This window comes from Plecotus auritus (assembly GCF_963455305.1).
Source record: "Plecotus auritus genome assembly, chromosome: 1".
Taxonomy (NCBI): Eukaryota; Metazoa; Chordata; class Mammalia; order Chiroptera; family Vespertilionidae; genus Plecotus; species Plecotus auritus.
In genome coordinates this window covers 29,563,965-29,580,306 of record NC_137770.1, presented here as the reverse complement: position 1 = coordinate 29,580,306, position 16,342 = coordinate 29,563,965, and the positions used below count along the sequence as shown (strand labels likewise).

The 16,342-nt window shown below is 42.4% G+C and overlaps 2 protein-coding genes across 2 annotated transcripts in view; one reads left to right on the top strand and one right to left on the bottom strand.

Annotated features, from left to right (window-relative positions):
• Positions 1-5,359, bottom strand: part of LOC308250804 (synaptojanin-2-binding protein) — a 34,178-nt gene extending 28,819 nt beyond the window's left edge. Inside the window, exon 1 of the mRNA XM_080673532.1 lies at positions 5,175-5,359. Coding sequence (XP_080529658.1) covers positions 5,175-5,238 — 64 coding nt within the window. The 5' untranslated portion in view covers positions 5,239-5,359. The remainder of the gene's footprint in view (positions 1-5,174) is intronic.
• A 291-nt stretch (positions 5,360-5,650) lies between these two features.
• The window catches only part of LOC308257410 (disintegrin and metalloproteinase domain-containing protein 20-like), a gene marked incomplete at both ends in the record, with an annotated part of 33,017 nt that continues 22,325 nt past the window's right edge, over positions 5,651-16,342 (top strand). Inside the window, 2 exon segments of the mRNA XM_080686985.1 lie at positions 5,651-5,767; positions 6,428-6,445. Of these exon segments, the coding sequence (XP_080543111.1) occupies positions 5,651-5,767; positions 6,428-6,445 (135 nt within the window).

Here is a 16,342-nt window from a genome sequence, read left to right as displayed (position 1 = left end):
TAGAGGCTTTTCATAGTTCTTCTATAGAAAGAAAGGTCCCTATGGGGACTACCAAAATCACTGGAAGTTTCCAGTGGTGATGACGGACTTCTTCCTTGTGTATCTGCATGATGATACAGTGAAAAAAAGCTGAATTAGACTGTGAGACTTCTTAGGAACACCACATACCAGGTAAGGAATTCTGGGAGTTAATAACAGAAGTTTGATACCTTTTCTTATTAACTGAATCACCCAAACTTCAAATGATTGTTCTAATCTAAGTTCAATACAAAATTTGTGGCTCTACTCTCTTGTTTATCAACTTATATGAGTATGACATGAACCTACTTAAAGAAGCCACCAGGTGAATAAATACACATATAGTATAGAAATTAAACCCCTTTTGGGGGAAATATACTAGCTAGATATAATTCTTCTTCTTAATTAGTTCCTTGAAGTTTGTCCTAACTGCAATGATTCAGAAAAAAAATGCTAACATCTGTAAGATTAACACAGAATTTTAGTGAATGTGAGCTAAACATCAAGCAACACTGTTAGGCAAATACCAAAAAAGGTAAAGTGATACTATACTGAACTTTAAAAATATCTAGTGACTAGAACATGCAAGATAATATCAGAGTTCTGCTCTCCTCTAATAAGGAGATCCTGAAAATACTGTTGGATGCCACAGCCAAAGGACTATGTCAAAGTACGTTAAATTCCTAAGAGACAAGAATAAAACCTCAAACCACATCACAAGAGATCAAAAGCAGACTATAGCAGGAAGAGACAAAACAGAAGCAGGACAACTAGATGCCTTTAAATATATGCAGGGCAATCAGAAAAGGAACTACCATTGTTTTAATGGGCCCTATGGGAAGAACAAGTATCAATGGATGAAAAACATAAAAACAGCCCTGCCACTGTGGCTCACTTGGTTGAGCGTCCCATGCAACAGAAGGTTGCTGGTTTGATTCCCAGTCAGGGAACATGCCCAGGTTTCAGGCTTGGTCCCCAGCAGTGGGCATGCAGGAGGCAGGCGATAGATATTTCTCTCTCTCCCTCTTTCTTCCTCTCTCTAAAGTCAATAGAAACATATTTTTTTAAATAAACAACAACAAAAAAGACAAATTTTGGTTTAATAATTTTCTATGTTAGCTTCAAAGTTAGCTCCTTGATGGTGAAAGGAGATGTTTCAGAGAGAAACCAAGATGGTGGCATACGTAAGCACCTAAACTGCTGCCTTGCACAACCATTTCAAAACTACAACTAAAAGACAGAATGGACATCATCCAGAACCACAGGAAAGCTGGCTGAGTGGAAATTCCACAACTAGAAGGGAAGAGAAAAGCTCACGGAGAATCAGAGGAGCGGCAAAGGGCTGAGGTACAGAGATACACGCGCAGAGAGGAAGGGCGGCTGAGTGCCTGGCTGGCTTTCTCTGGCGGGAGGGAGAAGGAAGCTCCCGACTGCACTGAACCCCAGTTCCGACTGCACTGAACCCCAATTCTGGGCGAGACCCTGTGGACCCAGGCTCATACGGGGGGAGTCTGGACTGTCAGGTAGAGAGAAAGGCACACGGAGACTCGGGGGATTCGCGGAGGGCAGGGGTTTGGAGGAGCGCGCATGTGCGCGCGAGTGCACACAGAGAGGACTGACTGCTGAGGTTGCCGCTGGCTTTCCCCAGCAGGAGGGAGTCGGGAACTCCTGACTGCACTGAACCCCAGTTCTGACTGCACTGAACCCCAGTTCCGGGCGAGCCCCTGGGGACCCAGGCTCCTATGGGGGGAATCTGGACTGTCAGGTGGAAACTCAGGGGAGCCGTGAAAGGCAGAGGTCTGGAGGCGCACGCGCAAGTGCGCGCAGAGAGGACTGACTGCTGAGTGTGCCGCTGGCTTTCTCTAGCTGGAGGGAACTGGAAGCACCTGACTGCACTGAACTCCAGTTCCAGGCGAGAATCTGGGAATCCAGATTCATTGGGGGAGAAATTGGACTGTCTGGCACTGGGAGAAACTCGAGGGCAGCTTTCTCTCAGAGGTGCTTGCAGCGATTACCAAGGGACACTGAGACCCAGGGGCCTCATAGGGCAGGGCTGACGGAAAGCCAAGGCTGTCTTCTCTGCCCTGAAACTCCACCCCATCCAAGCTGAGCACAGAGGTTTTTGCAATTTTGCAAGTCTGATCCTATAAGGCTGTCTCCAGCACAGAAGTTCTCCTGGCATAGACACAGCAGATCCTCACAGCCAACTGGCCTGGAGGTCAATTCCTCCCAGTGATACCAACAACAATCAAGACTTAACTACAACAAGGCTGTATACACAGCCCACAAAGGGATGCACCAAGAGTGTCCACCTCAGGTAACTGGGGAGGCCGACCCACTGGGCCATATAGGAAACCTAGCACACAAAGCTACCCTACCAACTCAGGGAAGCAGCGAAAATGCGGAGACAAAGAAACAGATCACAAACGAAAGAAATGGAGGAAATGGATATAGAGTTCAAAACCACGGTTTTTCAAGAATCTCCTAGAAAAGGCCGATAAATTTAGCGAGAGGGTTTTTCAAGAATCTCCTAGAAAAGGCCGATAAATTTAGCGAGACCCTCAAGGATATGAAAAAGGACCAACTAGAAATTAAACATACACTGACTGAAATAAAAAATATTATACAGAGACCCAACAGCAGACTAGAGGAACGCAAGAATCAAGTCAAAGATTTGAAAAACGAAGAAGCAAAAAACACTCAACCAAAAAAGCAAGAAGAAAAAAGAATCCAAAAAGTTGAATATAGTGTAAGAAACCTCTGGGAAAACTTCAAGCGTACCAACATCAGAATTATGGGGGTGCCAGAAGAAGAGAGAGAGCAAGATACTGAAAACCTATTTGAAGAAATAATGACTGAAAACTTCCCCCACCTGGTAAAAGAAATAGACTTACAAGTCCAGGAAGCGCATAGAACCCCAAACAAAAGGAATCCAAAGAGGACCACACCAAGACACATCATAATTAAAATGCCAAGGGCAAAAGACAAAGAGAGAATCTTGAAAGCAGCAAGAGAAAAACAGTTAGTTACCTACAAGGGAGCACCCATATGATTGTCAGCTGATTTCTCAACAGAAACTATGCAGGCCAGAAGGGAGTGGCAAGAAATATTCAAAGTGATGAATAGCAAGAACCTACAACCAAGATTACTCTACCCAGCAAAGTTGTCATTCAGAATAGAAGGGCAGATAAAGAGCTTCACAGACAAGAAAAAGCTAAAGGAGTTCATTCACCACCAAACCAGGATTACATGAAATGCTGAAGGGTATTCTTTAAGAAGAGGAAGAAGAAGAAAAAGGTAAAGATAAAAATTATGAACAACAAATACATATCTATCAACAAGTGAACCTAAAAATCAAGTGAATTAAAAATCTGAGGAACAGAATAAACTGGTGAATATAATAGAATCGGAGGCATAGAAAGGGAGTGGACTGATAATTCTCAGGGGGGAAAGGGTGTGGGGGGTGCAGGAAGAGACTGGACAAAAATCGTACACCTATGGATGAGGACAGTGGGGGGGGGGAGGTTAGGGCAGAGGGTGGGGTGGGAACTGGGTGGAGGGGAGCTTTGCGGGGAAAAAGGAGAAACAGTTGTAATGATCTGAACAATAAAGATTTATTAAATTTAAAAATAAATAAATAAATAAAAAGAAAGGAGATATTTACATAAAACAGGAAAAGGGAACCTAAGAAACTTGGGCATAAGAGCCTTTGATAAAGGTTTAGGAACTCATATGGTACATGACACTAAACCATGCAGATAAGCCATGAGTTATATTTTGATAAGTAAAGTCACCTTCCCATTTTTTATAACAAGAAAGAAGGCAAAATATGAATGATTCTGAAAGCCATATGTTATGGGGAATAATTTATAAATGGTGGTCAGGCTATTACAAAATTCCATGTGAGAAAAGATAATGGACTGTTCTAGGTAAAACAGAAAAGAGTGGAAGGCTCACAGAAACATTTCGGAGATGGAGCTCATGGTACTTAATGACTTATTGGAGACTCTTGGAATAACAGTATTTAGTGGGATTTACTGTGTTAATCTCGCCATTCATCTATTAACAATAACAACAGTAATAGCAGATACTTATCTATTGCTAACCATGTGGTAGGAAATGTTCTAAAGGTATTACATAGTTTAATTCATTTCATTCTCATAACCCTATGAAGTGTATCCTATTATGCACATTTTACAGAGGAGAAACTAAGGCTTACATCAGTTAAATGGGTCAGAGTATAAATATCAAAGAACTAGGAGGAAATCAGATATCAGATTGAGACCTACATAATCCCACAGCTAAAGCTCCTGAATCCATACACTAGACAGGTGCAAGGGAAAAGCAACAAAATCGAGACAGGCAGCATGCAGTAATGGTAGCAGCCCCGTGAGTGAAGAGCATCAGGGGGAAGAGGGCTGTGGGTAAATGAAGATTTGGGCGGTATCAGAATCAGGGAACCATTATCCATGTCAAGAAACAGAAAATTTTTGGCACTCCAGAAGCACACACACACACAAGAACCCAAATGATAAAATGCCTGCTTTGAATCCAAATTCCTAGAGACCGGACCTAATAATTAACTTTTTTTTTTTTTTTAAGCAAAACCCTGGTTAATTTTGAGGCAGAACCAGGTTTGGGAACTTCTGTAATAGATCGCTAAGTTTTCTTTCTGCTTTAAAATTCAAGTTGACACGAAATGACTTTTCCAGAAGGAGGAAGGGAGGAATACTAGCACCAAGAAAACGGCTGTGCATTTACAGTCTACACCGTTTATAATTCCATGTTTATTAAAGTCTCTCATAGAAACAGGTATAGACCAGGCAATGGGAGGAGTGTGTTGTGCATTGTGTGCTGGTTAAAAAGCAGGCTTTCTCCCAGGATTTTCTGGTACCATTAGCAGAAAGAAACTTGTCCTGACTATAATAAAGAAGGTAATCCAACTAAAAAAAAATGAGACGGATTCCTCAGGTCCTTGTCTGGCTAACGATGGATGCCAAAATATTGTTCTACATGCTCGAAAGCGTGGCAGGAAACCTCTAGGTTGGGGCCTGCCAGCTTCGAGTCCAAAAATATCTGGCTCAGAAGAAGAGGTGTCTGCTTTGCAATCACACTTCAAGGACCCTACTCCCAAAGATGCCCAATTCCGAACGTACCTGAGGGTCCTCGGGTAAGATTGATCTCTTCCTCAGTGACCAAATAATCCACTCTTCCGTTCATATTTTACTGCCTGTCTGGTTTCCCACCTGGTCAACTAGGTCTCGCACAGGTGAAGGTGAATCAATCTCAGTGGGGCGCCTAAAAACACGGTACTTTCAGTTTCTGCGGCCCCTGGACCGGAAGCGGAAGCCGAGCGCGGGAGCACCAAGAATGCTGGGAATCGTAGTTCTGGTGGCGGATGGGGTTGCACTGGAGCAAAGTGAGCCTGGAGCAAAGTTACTGCTGCGGGTGGGGGATGGAGGGAAAGCAAAGGTGAGAGACCTACGTCAGTGTCAAGGAAAAATTAAAAGGAAAATATCCTGCAACTTCTAAGAAATCTCCACCAATGGAGCAAAGAAAAAAAAAAAAAGAGCTCTATTATTCTGTGATCACCAAACCAGACTGGGCTGGGCGTCTCACACAGTTCGCCCATATGACTGCAAAGACAGACAGAAACTTCACTCTTTTATGTAGCCACGCAGATACAGTGCACAACTTGCACGTTTTCACGGAAGAGGACTTAACAGCACCATTTGCTATACACCCTTTGGTAAGTCACCATTTTGGTGACCATCTGTGTTAGTTAATTGCCATAATCAAGAGTAAAAATTAAAACGTTTCTATCTCTATGACAAGCAGGTCCTTACAGCTTTGAGCAAGGCAACTATAGACTTATAAAAGGAATAGTGGAAGGATTTATGGTTACAAGTTCACTCAAGAAAATCCTTTAAGAAAAGGGAAAAGGGTAAAGTTCTCTTTGTTATAGTAAAAGAGAAAGTTCAATCCTTTAAAAAAAATTCTTACAGTAAGACTAGTGGGTGAACTAGCTGTGACTTCAGCCCAGCCTTCCTGACTCTGGAGGTGGAATTCCAAAACAGGGCTTGAAGGAACCTTCAGGGGTCAAAAACTCACAAGCCTGAAGGATCAAGAAGGTGATTTAAATGTAGGAAACTACCTCGAGTTAGACCACCCGAATTGGTGGGGACTCTGGAGGACTGAACAGTGCAGTTCCCATTAAGGCATTCAAATTCAGATTAAATCATTAAAACAGAAGCTACAGTACTTACCATGCAAAACAAGAAAGAGGTGGATTCCTCAGGAAGGCCTTTTATTAGCTAATCCAGAGAGAAGTGAATATGGAATAGTGGAAAGAACACAGGAGATAATGTTAGAAGGCTTGATCTCAAGTTTTGATTTTATCTTCTTCCAGTTGTCTAGCTTTGAGCAGGTAAGATAATCATCTCCCGTGTTTCCCCCATCTGAAAAAGGGCATAATCATAGGTCTTTAAAAGGTTGTTGAAAGGATTAAGTGAGATGAAATTTTAAAGATTACTTCTCAACTTCAAACTCAGATTCCTACCACCCTCACTTCCAACCCTCCTCAACATATGTAGATTGAATGAATAAAATGATCATAATAAAAAGCAGAGTATGAAAAGTGAAAAAACTAAGGTATAAGTAAGATATTGGAATACCAAGAGAAAAAAGATAAAGTGAAAATAGGAAGATAAAATCAAGAAAGTTATCAATGAAGACATTTGGAGGAGAAAAAAAAAAGTTTCTTGTGTACTATTGAAGGGGAAATCACTAGCTTGTACCTGGGAATATTACCCTTCACACCTGAACACACCACTTCAAGAGAGACACATTAGGACAGTAAAAGGAAAAGAGTCACCAAATAAGTTCAGGAAATACTGGTAATTAGTGGAGTAACAGGTTAGGCATGTAAATTGCCTTTATATCTTAATGTAAGTATAGTTTTTTAACAATGAGGAAACTTTTAGTATGTAGGAAGGAAGAAAACTGAGGATATACTGATTTCAACTCAGAGAAAACAACTGAGAAAAATTATGGAATCAGGATAGTAATGGGGATTGGTATTTAGGGAATAGCAAATACAACAGAGTCTATGAGTGAAAAAAAGCAGAATGAGTTGACAAGGTGATAACACTGAAAAAATAGTCTAGAAACAGATCGTGGAGGAACACTAGTGCAGAGATATGCACTTAATTCTATTTGCAGTAGGCTAAAATGGAAGTTTATTTCTTTCGTATTTAAGAATTCTGGAGCCTCCTATCAAGACTCCTCAGTCACGGGGCCCAGGTTCCTTCCAGCTTTCTGTTCTCTTCTCCGGCCCTCTCCCAAAGGTATGGCCTTTGCTTCATGGTCCAAAATGGATTTTGTAACTTCAACCCTCATCTTTACATTCCAAGAAAGTAGCGAAGAAAAGGCAAAGAAAGGTTCACTCCATACCTTTACGGAGACCTCTTTGAAGTTTCATGTACTTCTTATATCTCGACTAGAGGCCCGGTGCATGAAATTCGTGCACTGGGGGGGGGGTGTCCCTCAGCCCAGCCTGTACCCTCTCCAATCTGGGACCCCTCGGGGGATGTCCGACTGCCTCTTGCAATCTAGGACCGTTGGCTCCTAACCACTCGCCTTCCTATCTGCCTGATTGCCCCTAACCCCTCTGTCTGCCTGCCTGATCGCCCCCTAAGCGCTCCCCTGCCAACCTGGTTGCCCCCAACTGCCCTCCCCTGCTGGCCTGGTCTCCCCCAACTGCCCTCCCCTGCCAGCCATCTTGTGGTGGCCATCTTGTAAGGGCCATCTTGTGACAATGTGGGGGTGTCCATCTTGTGGCAGCCATCTTGTGATGATGTGGGGCAGCCATCTTGTGACAATGTGAGGGCACGAGGGCCACCTAGGCTTTTATTAGGATAGATAGCCAGAAACCTGGTCTTATGGTTATACCTAACTGTAAGGGAGACCTAGGATATGCTATATTTTAGTGGGATGGAAATGTGCCAACTAAAATAAATCAGGTTTACTATTATAGGTTAAAAGATGAGAATGGATTTTGGCAGGCCATTGGTAGTCTGACACACAAAATAACACTGTTTGTCTGAACTAGCCTGTTTAAGGCCTTATGACCTTGAAGTATTAAAAAGTATGAATCTTGGATACCTCAGCCTACTATCTACAATATTAGTGGAAACTTTGCCTCACACCTTGAGGGACTTCATTTACAATTTGCTCTATCTTTGCACATTTCATGTCATATATTCACTTTGTCTTCCCAATCTTATGTTTCTTCCTATCCTCTCCTACTTCAATATTTTATTCTATCTGCTTCTCTGATGACTAACTCATAGATGTATTTGAATTTAAGATTTAACCATCTCTCCTTTGATATGGCATTTGTTCCAAGTTGCCCTGTAACTGACCCCTTTGGTTTCAGACTCTTACATATTATATTTTTCTGTATGTTTCCTTAAGTGATTAAACCTCTTTACTTGCTGTGTTATTACACTTAGTCAGAGTATATTAGCTTGTTAGAGCTACCATAACAAATGCCAGAGACTGAGTGGCTTAGACAACAAAAATTTATTTTCTCACATTTCTGGGGGCAAGAAGTCCAAGATCAAGGTGTTGGCAGTATGAGTTTCTTCTCAGGCCACTCCGCCTGGCTTGTAGATGTTTGTCTTCTTTCTCTCTGTTTAAATGATCTTTCTTCTGTGCATGCACACATCTGTATCCAAATTTCCTCTTCTTAAAGACACCAATTATGTTGATTTAGGGTTCATCCTAAAGACCTCATTTTAACTTATTTGCCTCTATAAAGACCTTATCTCCATATATTATTAACACCAGAGGCCTGGTGTACAAAATTCGTGCAACTGGGGGGGGAGGGGCGTCCCTCAGCCCAGCCTGCACCCTCTCTAATCTGGGACCCCTCGGACATCCCTCTCACAATCCAGGACTGTTGGCTCCCAACCACTTGCCTGCCTGCCAGCCTGTTCACCCCCTAACCACTCCCCTGCTAGCCTTATCGACACCTAACTGCTCCCCTGCCAGCCTGATTGGCCCCAACTGCCCTCCCCTGCCAGCCCAACCACCCTCAACTGCCCTCCTCTCCCGGCCCGGTCTCCCCCAACAACCCTTCCTGGTTGCCCCTAACTGCCCTCCCCTGCTGGCCTGGTTGCCCCCAACTGCCCTTCCCTGCAGGCTTGGTTGCCTCCAACGCCCCTCCCCTGCCAGCCTGGTTGCCCCTAACTGCCCTCCCCTGCTGGTCTGATCACCCACAAGTACCCTCCCCTGCAGGCCCGGTCCCCCGCAACTTCCCTCCCCTGCCAGCCATCTTGTGGTGGCCATCTTTGGCCACATGGGGGCAGCCATCTTGTGCGAGGGTATGAGGGTTAATTTGCATATTACCTCTTTATTGTATAGGATTATTATATAGGATTCCGAGGTACTGCTGGTTAGAGCTTCAACATATGAATTTTGTGGGGACACAGTTTATCTCATAACACAGATTATAGTGATGTCTTACAGATTTAGAACTGTTCTATATCTTTAAAATGGCATTGTATATCTGCATTGGCCCATCACATATTGGTTTTAGTTTAATCCTGGTAGCAGTAGTATTTTTTTAATTTCCAAGTTCTTGGGGAAAGTTGCACTGCAGACCTCAACTACTCATAACAGCAAGCATCAGTAAGGCATTTATAATGATCTCATCTTCTAGCAGCCTTCTTGGTTGGTACTCTCCATTATTTTGTATATATAACTCTCTTTACAAGAAATCTAATTTAGTCCCCTAGCTATAAATGCCATTGATATTCCAGCGCTCACCTCTTCATTTAGCATTAGTTTTGTATAAGTCAATTGTTTACGTATCATCTCAAAATTTGGATGCCTAATAGGTACCTTAAATTATCATGATAAAAATAGAATTCCTAACCCCTACACCTTCAAACCTATACTTCCTTTAGTCTTTCCCCTTCCTTGGGTCACTTTATTTATTCAGTTCAAATAAAAATCTTCACAATAATTTTTTAAAATTGATCTGAAAGCAAGGAAAGGAAGGAGAGAGAAAAATCTATGTGAGTGAGAAACATTGATCAGCCCTGCACAGACCTGGTATCAAACCCACCCGCCCTCTTTTGGTGTAAAGGACGACGCTCACAACCATTCTTGATCATATTCTTTCCCTCTTACTCCGCATACAACCCATCAGAAAGTCCAGTTGTCTCTACATAGAAAAAATATATAGTCTGCCCTGGCTGGCAGCTCAGTGGTTAGAGCATCAGCCCATGCACCTAAGGGTTACAGGTTTAATTTCCAGTCAAGGGCACATACCAGAGTTGTAGGTTCGATTCCTGGCCTGGTTGTGGTGTGTGCAGGAGGCAACCAATCAACGTCTCTCTCTTACACATTGGTGTTTCTCTCTCTCCTACCCCACCTTACTCCCTCCTTTCCACTCTCTCTAAATATCAATGGAAAAAATATCCTTAGGTAAAGATTAACAACAATAACACACACACACACACACACACACACACACACACACACACACACACACGTATACATAGCCTGTATCTGACCATCTGTGCTACTACCATCTTATTCCAAATCACTAGTATTTATTGCCTGGACTTCTGCTCTTCTTCCTAACAGTTTGCCCCATTGCCACTCCCCACCATCAATTTGTTCTTCTCACAGAAGTCAGGGCAATCTTGCAAAAATGTAAATTATATCATGCCATGCACCTGCTTGAAATTCTTCAATCAAGTCCATCTGACTTAGGATAAAAGTCAAAGTTCTTAATATTGCCCTCAAGTTCCCGTATGATCTGGCCTCTGCCTAGTTCTCTCATTCATCTACTACAACAACCCCCTTCCCCCACTCCCTACTTGGCATTTTTACTGGCCTTTTAATATTCCTCAAACAAGTTTATTTTGCTTTAGATCTTTGTATTTGCTGGGCCTCTGCTCCCACTCCATGTTCTCCGTGTTCAGTGCTTTATCTTTATTACCTAGAAGAGTTGGTAGCAGGCCTTCAATGAATGAATGTATTTCAGTGATAATGAAACTTAAACTCAGTCACTTGCTGAAGGTTACACTGTATTTGTCCTTTGCTGTCTCATCACCTGCTGCTCCCACTAGTGTCCTAGTTCTGCTGCTTGTTTTCCTTTCATTTATTCCCATTCACATTGTGATGTCCTCAGAATGAATCCAGAATGTTCGCCTTCAAAAGGCAGTCTCCTTTTTTTTTTTTTTTTTTTGCAGACTGCCAAAAGAAAAATTTGTCCCATTGCTAACAACTGGTTAAAGTATATATCTGTATCTTTGTGTGCAGCTTTTATATACACTGGCGACAGTTTCTTTAAAATTGGAACTTGTTGTCCTGGCTGGTGGTTAAAGTGTCAGCCTGTGCACCAAAGGGTTGCAGTTTCAATTCCCAGTCAAGGGCACGTACCTGGGTTGCGGTTTCAATCTCTGGCCCTGGTCTGGGTGCATGGGGAAGGCATCCAATTGATGTGTCTCTCTCACCTTGATGTTTCTCTCTCTCTCTCTCTCTCTCTCTCTCTCTCTCTCTCTCTCTCTCTCTCTCTCCCCCCTTCTGAGGTGTCCCTCCCTCCCTTCCACTCTCTCTAAAAAATCCAGCTAGTGTGGTTCAGTGGTTCAGTGTGGAGAGGTCACCAGATCAGTTCCCTGTCAGGGCACATGCCTGGGTTGCAGGCTCAGTGCACAGTAGGGGGGCAGTGTGCTGGAGGCAGCCAAACAATCGATGGAGATGTTTCTCTCTCATTGATGCTTCTATTCCTCTCCCCCTCTCCCATCCTCTCTCTCTCTCTAAAATAAAAACATATATTTTTAAAAAATCCAGTTACTGTCATTTAAACAAAATCAGTGGAAAAAATATCCTCATATGAGGATTAACCAAAGAAATAAAAATTAGAATTTGCTGCTTCTGGGCTCTACTGATATCATTTTATGTTTTCACTAGAGGCCTGGTGCATGAATTCGTGCACGGGTAGGGTCCAGCTGGCCCAACCTGATCGGAGCCAATTGGCCGGCTGGGGGGCGGGGCCATGGGTGGTTGGCCAGCCAGCCCCACCCCCTGTTCGAACTCCTGGGTGAACTTCTGGTCCAGGTGACAATTTGCATATTAGTTTTTTATTATATAGGATGGTAATTGGACTTATCAGACACTGCTGTTGGGGGATGAAACCTTATTATTCCCATATTAGATGCAGGTGTATTATCTCTTGCTTCTTAAGTATGCTGTTTTCTGCAATTTATGACACCATGGATGAGCCTGGAGGACACTATGCTAAGTAAAATAAGCCAGATAGAAAATGACAAAAACTGAATTATCTCATTCTCTCACTCATAACTGGAATCTTAAAAAAAAAAAAAAAAAAAAAAAGCCCAGCCAGTGTGTCTCAGTGGTTGAGCATCAACCTATGAACCAGGAAGTCATGGTTTGATTCACAGTCAGGGCACATGCCCAGATTGTGGGCTTGATCCTCAATGTGTGTGTGTGGCAGCCACTGCAGGAGGCAGCCAATCAATGATTCTCTCTCATTACTGATGTTTCTGTCTCTCTCTCCCTCTCTCTTCCTCTATGAAATCAATAAAAATTTTTATATATAAAAGCCTAAGTGACCAAAATGGCTGAATGACCAGAACAACCGGTTGACCAGTCGCTGTGATGCACACTGACCACCAAGATGCAGATGCTCAACGCAGGAGCTGCCCCCTGGTGGTCAGTGCACTCCCACAGAGGGAGCGCCGCTCAGCCAGAAGCCGGGTTCATGGCCAGTGAGCACAGCTGTGGCAGCGGGAGCCTCTCCCAACTCTGAGGCAGCACTACAGAGCAGTGGCAGCAGGTGCAGTGGACCAGGATGAGAGCGAGTGGCATGGTGCCCAGCCTGAGTTCTGGCTCCTCCCTGGCCACCTGCTGCTTGGCGCACTGCTACATCCCTCAGGGGATGTCCGACTGCCAGTTTAGGCCCGATCCCTGCAGACCTGGCCTAAACCAGCAGTTGGACATCCCCTGAGTGGTCCCAGATTGCAAGATGGCACAGGCCAGGCTGAGGGACCCCCCCCCTCCCGCCAGTGCATGAATTTTGTGCACCAGACCTCTAATATATATATTTTATTTATTTATTTATTTTTTTAAAGTAAAACTCACAAAAACCTAGAGTGGAATGGTGGTTACCATGGCTGAGGGGTGGGGTAAATGGAGAAATGTTGGTCAAAGGGTATACTTTGAATATAGTATGAATAAGTTCTGGGGGTCTAATGCATAAAATGGTGACTATAGTTAACAATACTGTATTGTATACTTGAAATTTGCTACCAGACTAGATCTTAAGTGTTCTCACCACACACACACACACACACACACACACACACACAGGTAACTGTGTAGAGCAAGCATATCAAACTCACAGCCCACGGGCCACATGTGGCCCACAACGAATATTTTTGTGACCCAGCCATTATAACGATATGTAAGAAACGTTTCAATAAAAATTTCATAACTTGATTTTTACAATATCTTGTTATACATACTTATTAATAATGAACTACAATGTTCGTTAATGATTGATTACTATAATCATGTTACATTCATTTCCCTTACGTGCCATTTCTCTCCACTAATAGTAGCACCGAATATTTTAGCAGCTGATTGTCATGTCATTAGTCTTGGACTGACTTGTTTGGTGTGCACAACAGGAAATATTTCACTTTTGGAGGACAAGAAAAATAGGTTTATTTGTGTTATGCCTATTAATTTGTATAGTTATTCAGTATCTGGTAAGTTAATATCCAAGAAAAAATATTAATTTTTATTAAAATGTTCTATTATTTTATGTTAACAATTACTCATTTATTTCAGCCCTTTGTATTTAGCATGTCTCTATCAAAATAAACCTATGTTTCTATGAAAATTGAAGCTTTTGTTTTTTTGTGGCCCACATAAACTTAAACCTTGTTTATTTGGCCCGTGTTAGCTTTGAGTTTGACATGCTTGGTGTAGGGTATAGATATGTTAATTAACTTGATTGTGGTAATCAAGTCACAATATATACAGATATCAGATCATCACGTTATATGCTTCATATATATGCTTATACATATACAATTTTATTTGTAAACTAGGGGCCCGATGCACAAAATTCATGCATTGGGGTCAAGGGGGTGTCCCTCAGCCTGGCCTGCACCCTCTCACAATCCAGGACCCCTTGCTCCTAACTGCCCGCCTGCTCGCTCCTTACCGCTTGGCTTGCCACTCCTTAGTGCTGCTGTGGAGGCAGGAAAGGCTCCCGCCACTGCCGCTGCACTCACCAGCCATGAGCCCGGCTTCTGGCTGAGCAGCACTCCCGCTGTGGGAGAGCACTGACCAACTGGGGGCAGCTCCTGCATTGAGCATCTCCCTAAGGTGGTCAGTGTGCGTCATAGCGACGGTCGTTCTGGTCATTCCGTCACTATGGTTGCTGGGCTTTTATATATATATAGAATATACCTCAGTAAATATGGTGGGGAAAAGTGGTCCTTCTGACCATGGCATTAAAAAATGATAAATTTCAGCACTTGTCATGGTTTAAAGAGGACTTGGCAAACTAGGACTAGAAGAGAGCTTTTTCAGTTTGATGAAGAGTATCAACAACAGTGATATTCATACTGAATGGTAATATATTGAATGCTTCCTCTAAGACTGGAACAATAAAGGATGTCATCTCTGACTATATCTGTTGAGCTTTTACTGGGAAAATTACCAGTATAAATAGGCAAGAAAAAGAAATAAAAATAATGTGAAGATTGGAAAGAAGATGTAAAATTGTTGCTGCTATTATTGTTCACTGACAACATGATTGTTTAGTTAGGAAACCCTAAGAAATCTATGCAAAATTTATTGAACTGATAAGTAAATTTTGCAGATTATGAATATAATATAAAGTGTCTAACACATTTCCACATTCTTAAAATAAACATTTGAAAATTTAAATTTAATAAACAATACCTTCTTTTTTGTAATCCTCACCCAAGAATATTTTTTATTGATATAAAAAATATATATTTTTATTGATTTCAGAGAGAAAGGGAGAGGGAGAGATAGAAACATCAATGATGAGAGAAAATCATTGATTGGCTGCCTCCTGCATGTCCCCTACTGGGGATCGAACCAGCAACTCGGGCATGTGCCTTTGATCAGAATAGAACCTAGGCCCTTCAGTCTGCAGGCCAATGCTCTGTCCGCTAAACCAAACTGGCTAGGGCTCCATTGATTTTTAGAGAGAGTGGAAGAAAGAGGGAAAAACAGAAAGAAATATCAATGTGAGAGAAACACATCAATTGGTTGTCTCCTGCATGAGCCCCGACCAGGACTTGAGCTGGGGAGGAGCCTGCAACCAAGGTATGTGCCCTTGGCCAGAATTGAACCTGGGACCTTTTGGTCTGCAGGCCGACACTCTATCCACTGAGCCAAATAATACCTTTTATAGCCCTGGCCAGGTAGCTCAGTTGGTTAGAGCATTGTCCCGACACACCAAGGTTACGAGCACATACAAGAAGCAACCAATGAATGCATAAATAAGAGAACAACAAATCAATGTCTCTCTTTCACTCTCTCTCTTTCTCTCTCTCTCTCGTGTTCTTCCTTCCTCTCTCTAAAAAAATTTAAAAAACACAATACTTTTTATATCTCACTGTGGTAGATTGTTTGTAAAGATGCTCACAGTAATCCCTTGTGTACATATTGCTGATATCAAGACTTACTATGAAGCCATAGCAATCAAGATAATGTACATTGTTCTCTCTACCCCTCCCTTCCTCTCTGAAACCAATTAAGAAAAAAAAATGATAATGTACATTGTCAAAACAATGGCCAAATAGGTCAATTGAAAATATGGTGCCCAGCAATAAAAAGATAGACCAAAAAAAGACCAAAAAATTTTTATTGATTTTTGAAAAGACAGACAATAATCCCCACTCCTCCTGCAAGATATCAGTGTCCTAATTTCAGGAACCTGTGAATATCTAACCTATCATGGCAAAAGGGAATTTGCAGATATGGTTAAGGGCCTTTGAGAGGGATGATTACCCAGGTGAACCCAATCTAAACATATGAGTTCTTAAAAGAGTAGAACCTTTCTAGGTCTTGGTCAGAGGCTGACTACAAAGAAATGGTCAGAGAGATGCAATGTTGCTGGCTTTGATGATGGAGGAAGGGGGCCACAAGTCAAGAAAAGTGGGTCATCTCCAGGAGTTGGATAAAATAAGGAAACAGATCCCACCTCATGTCTCCAGAAACGAACACAGCCTATAAAACT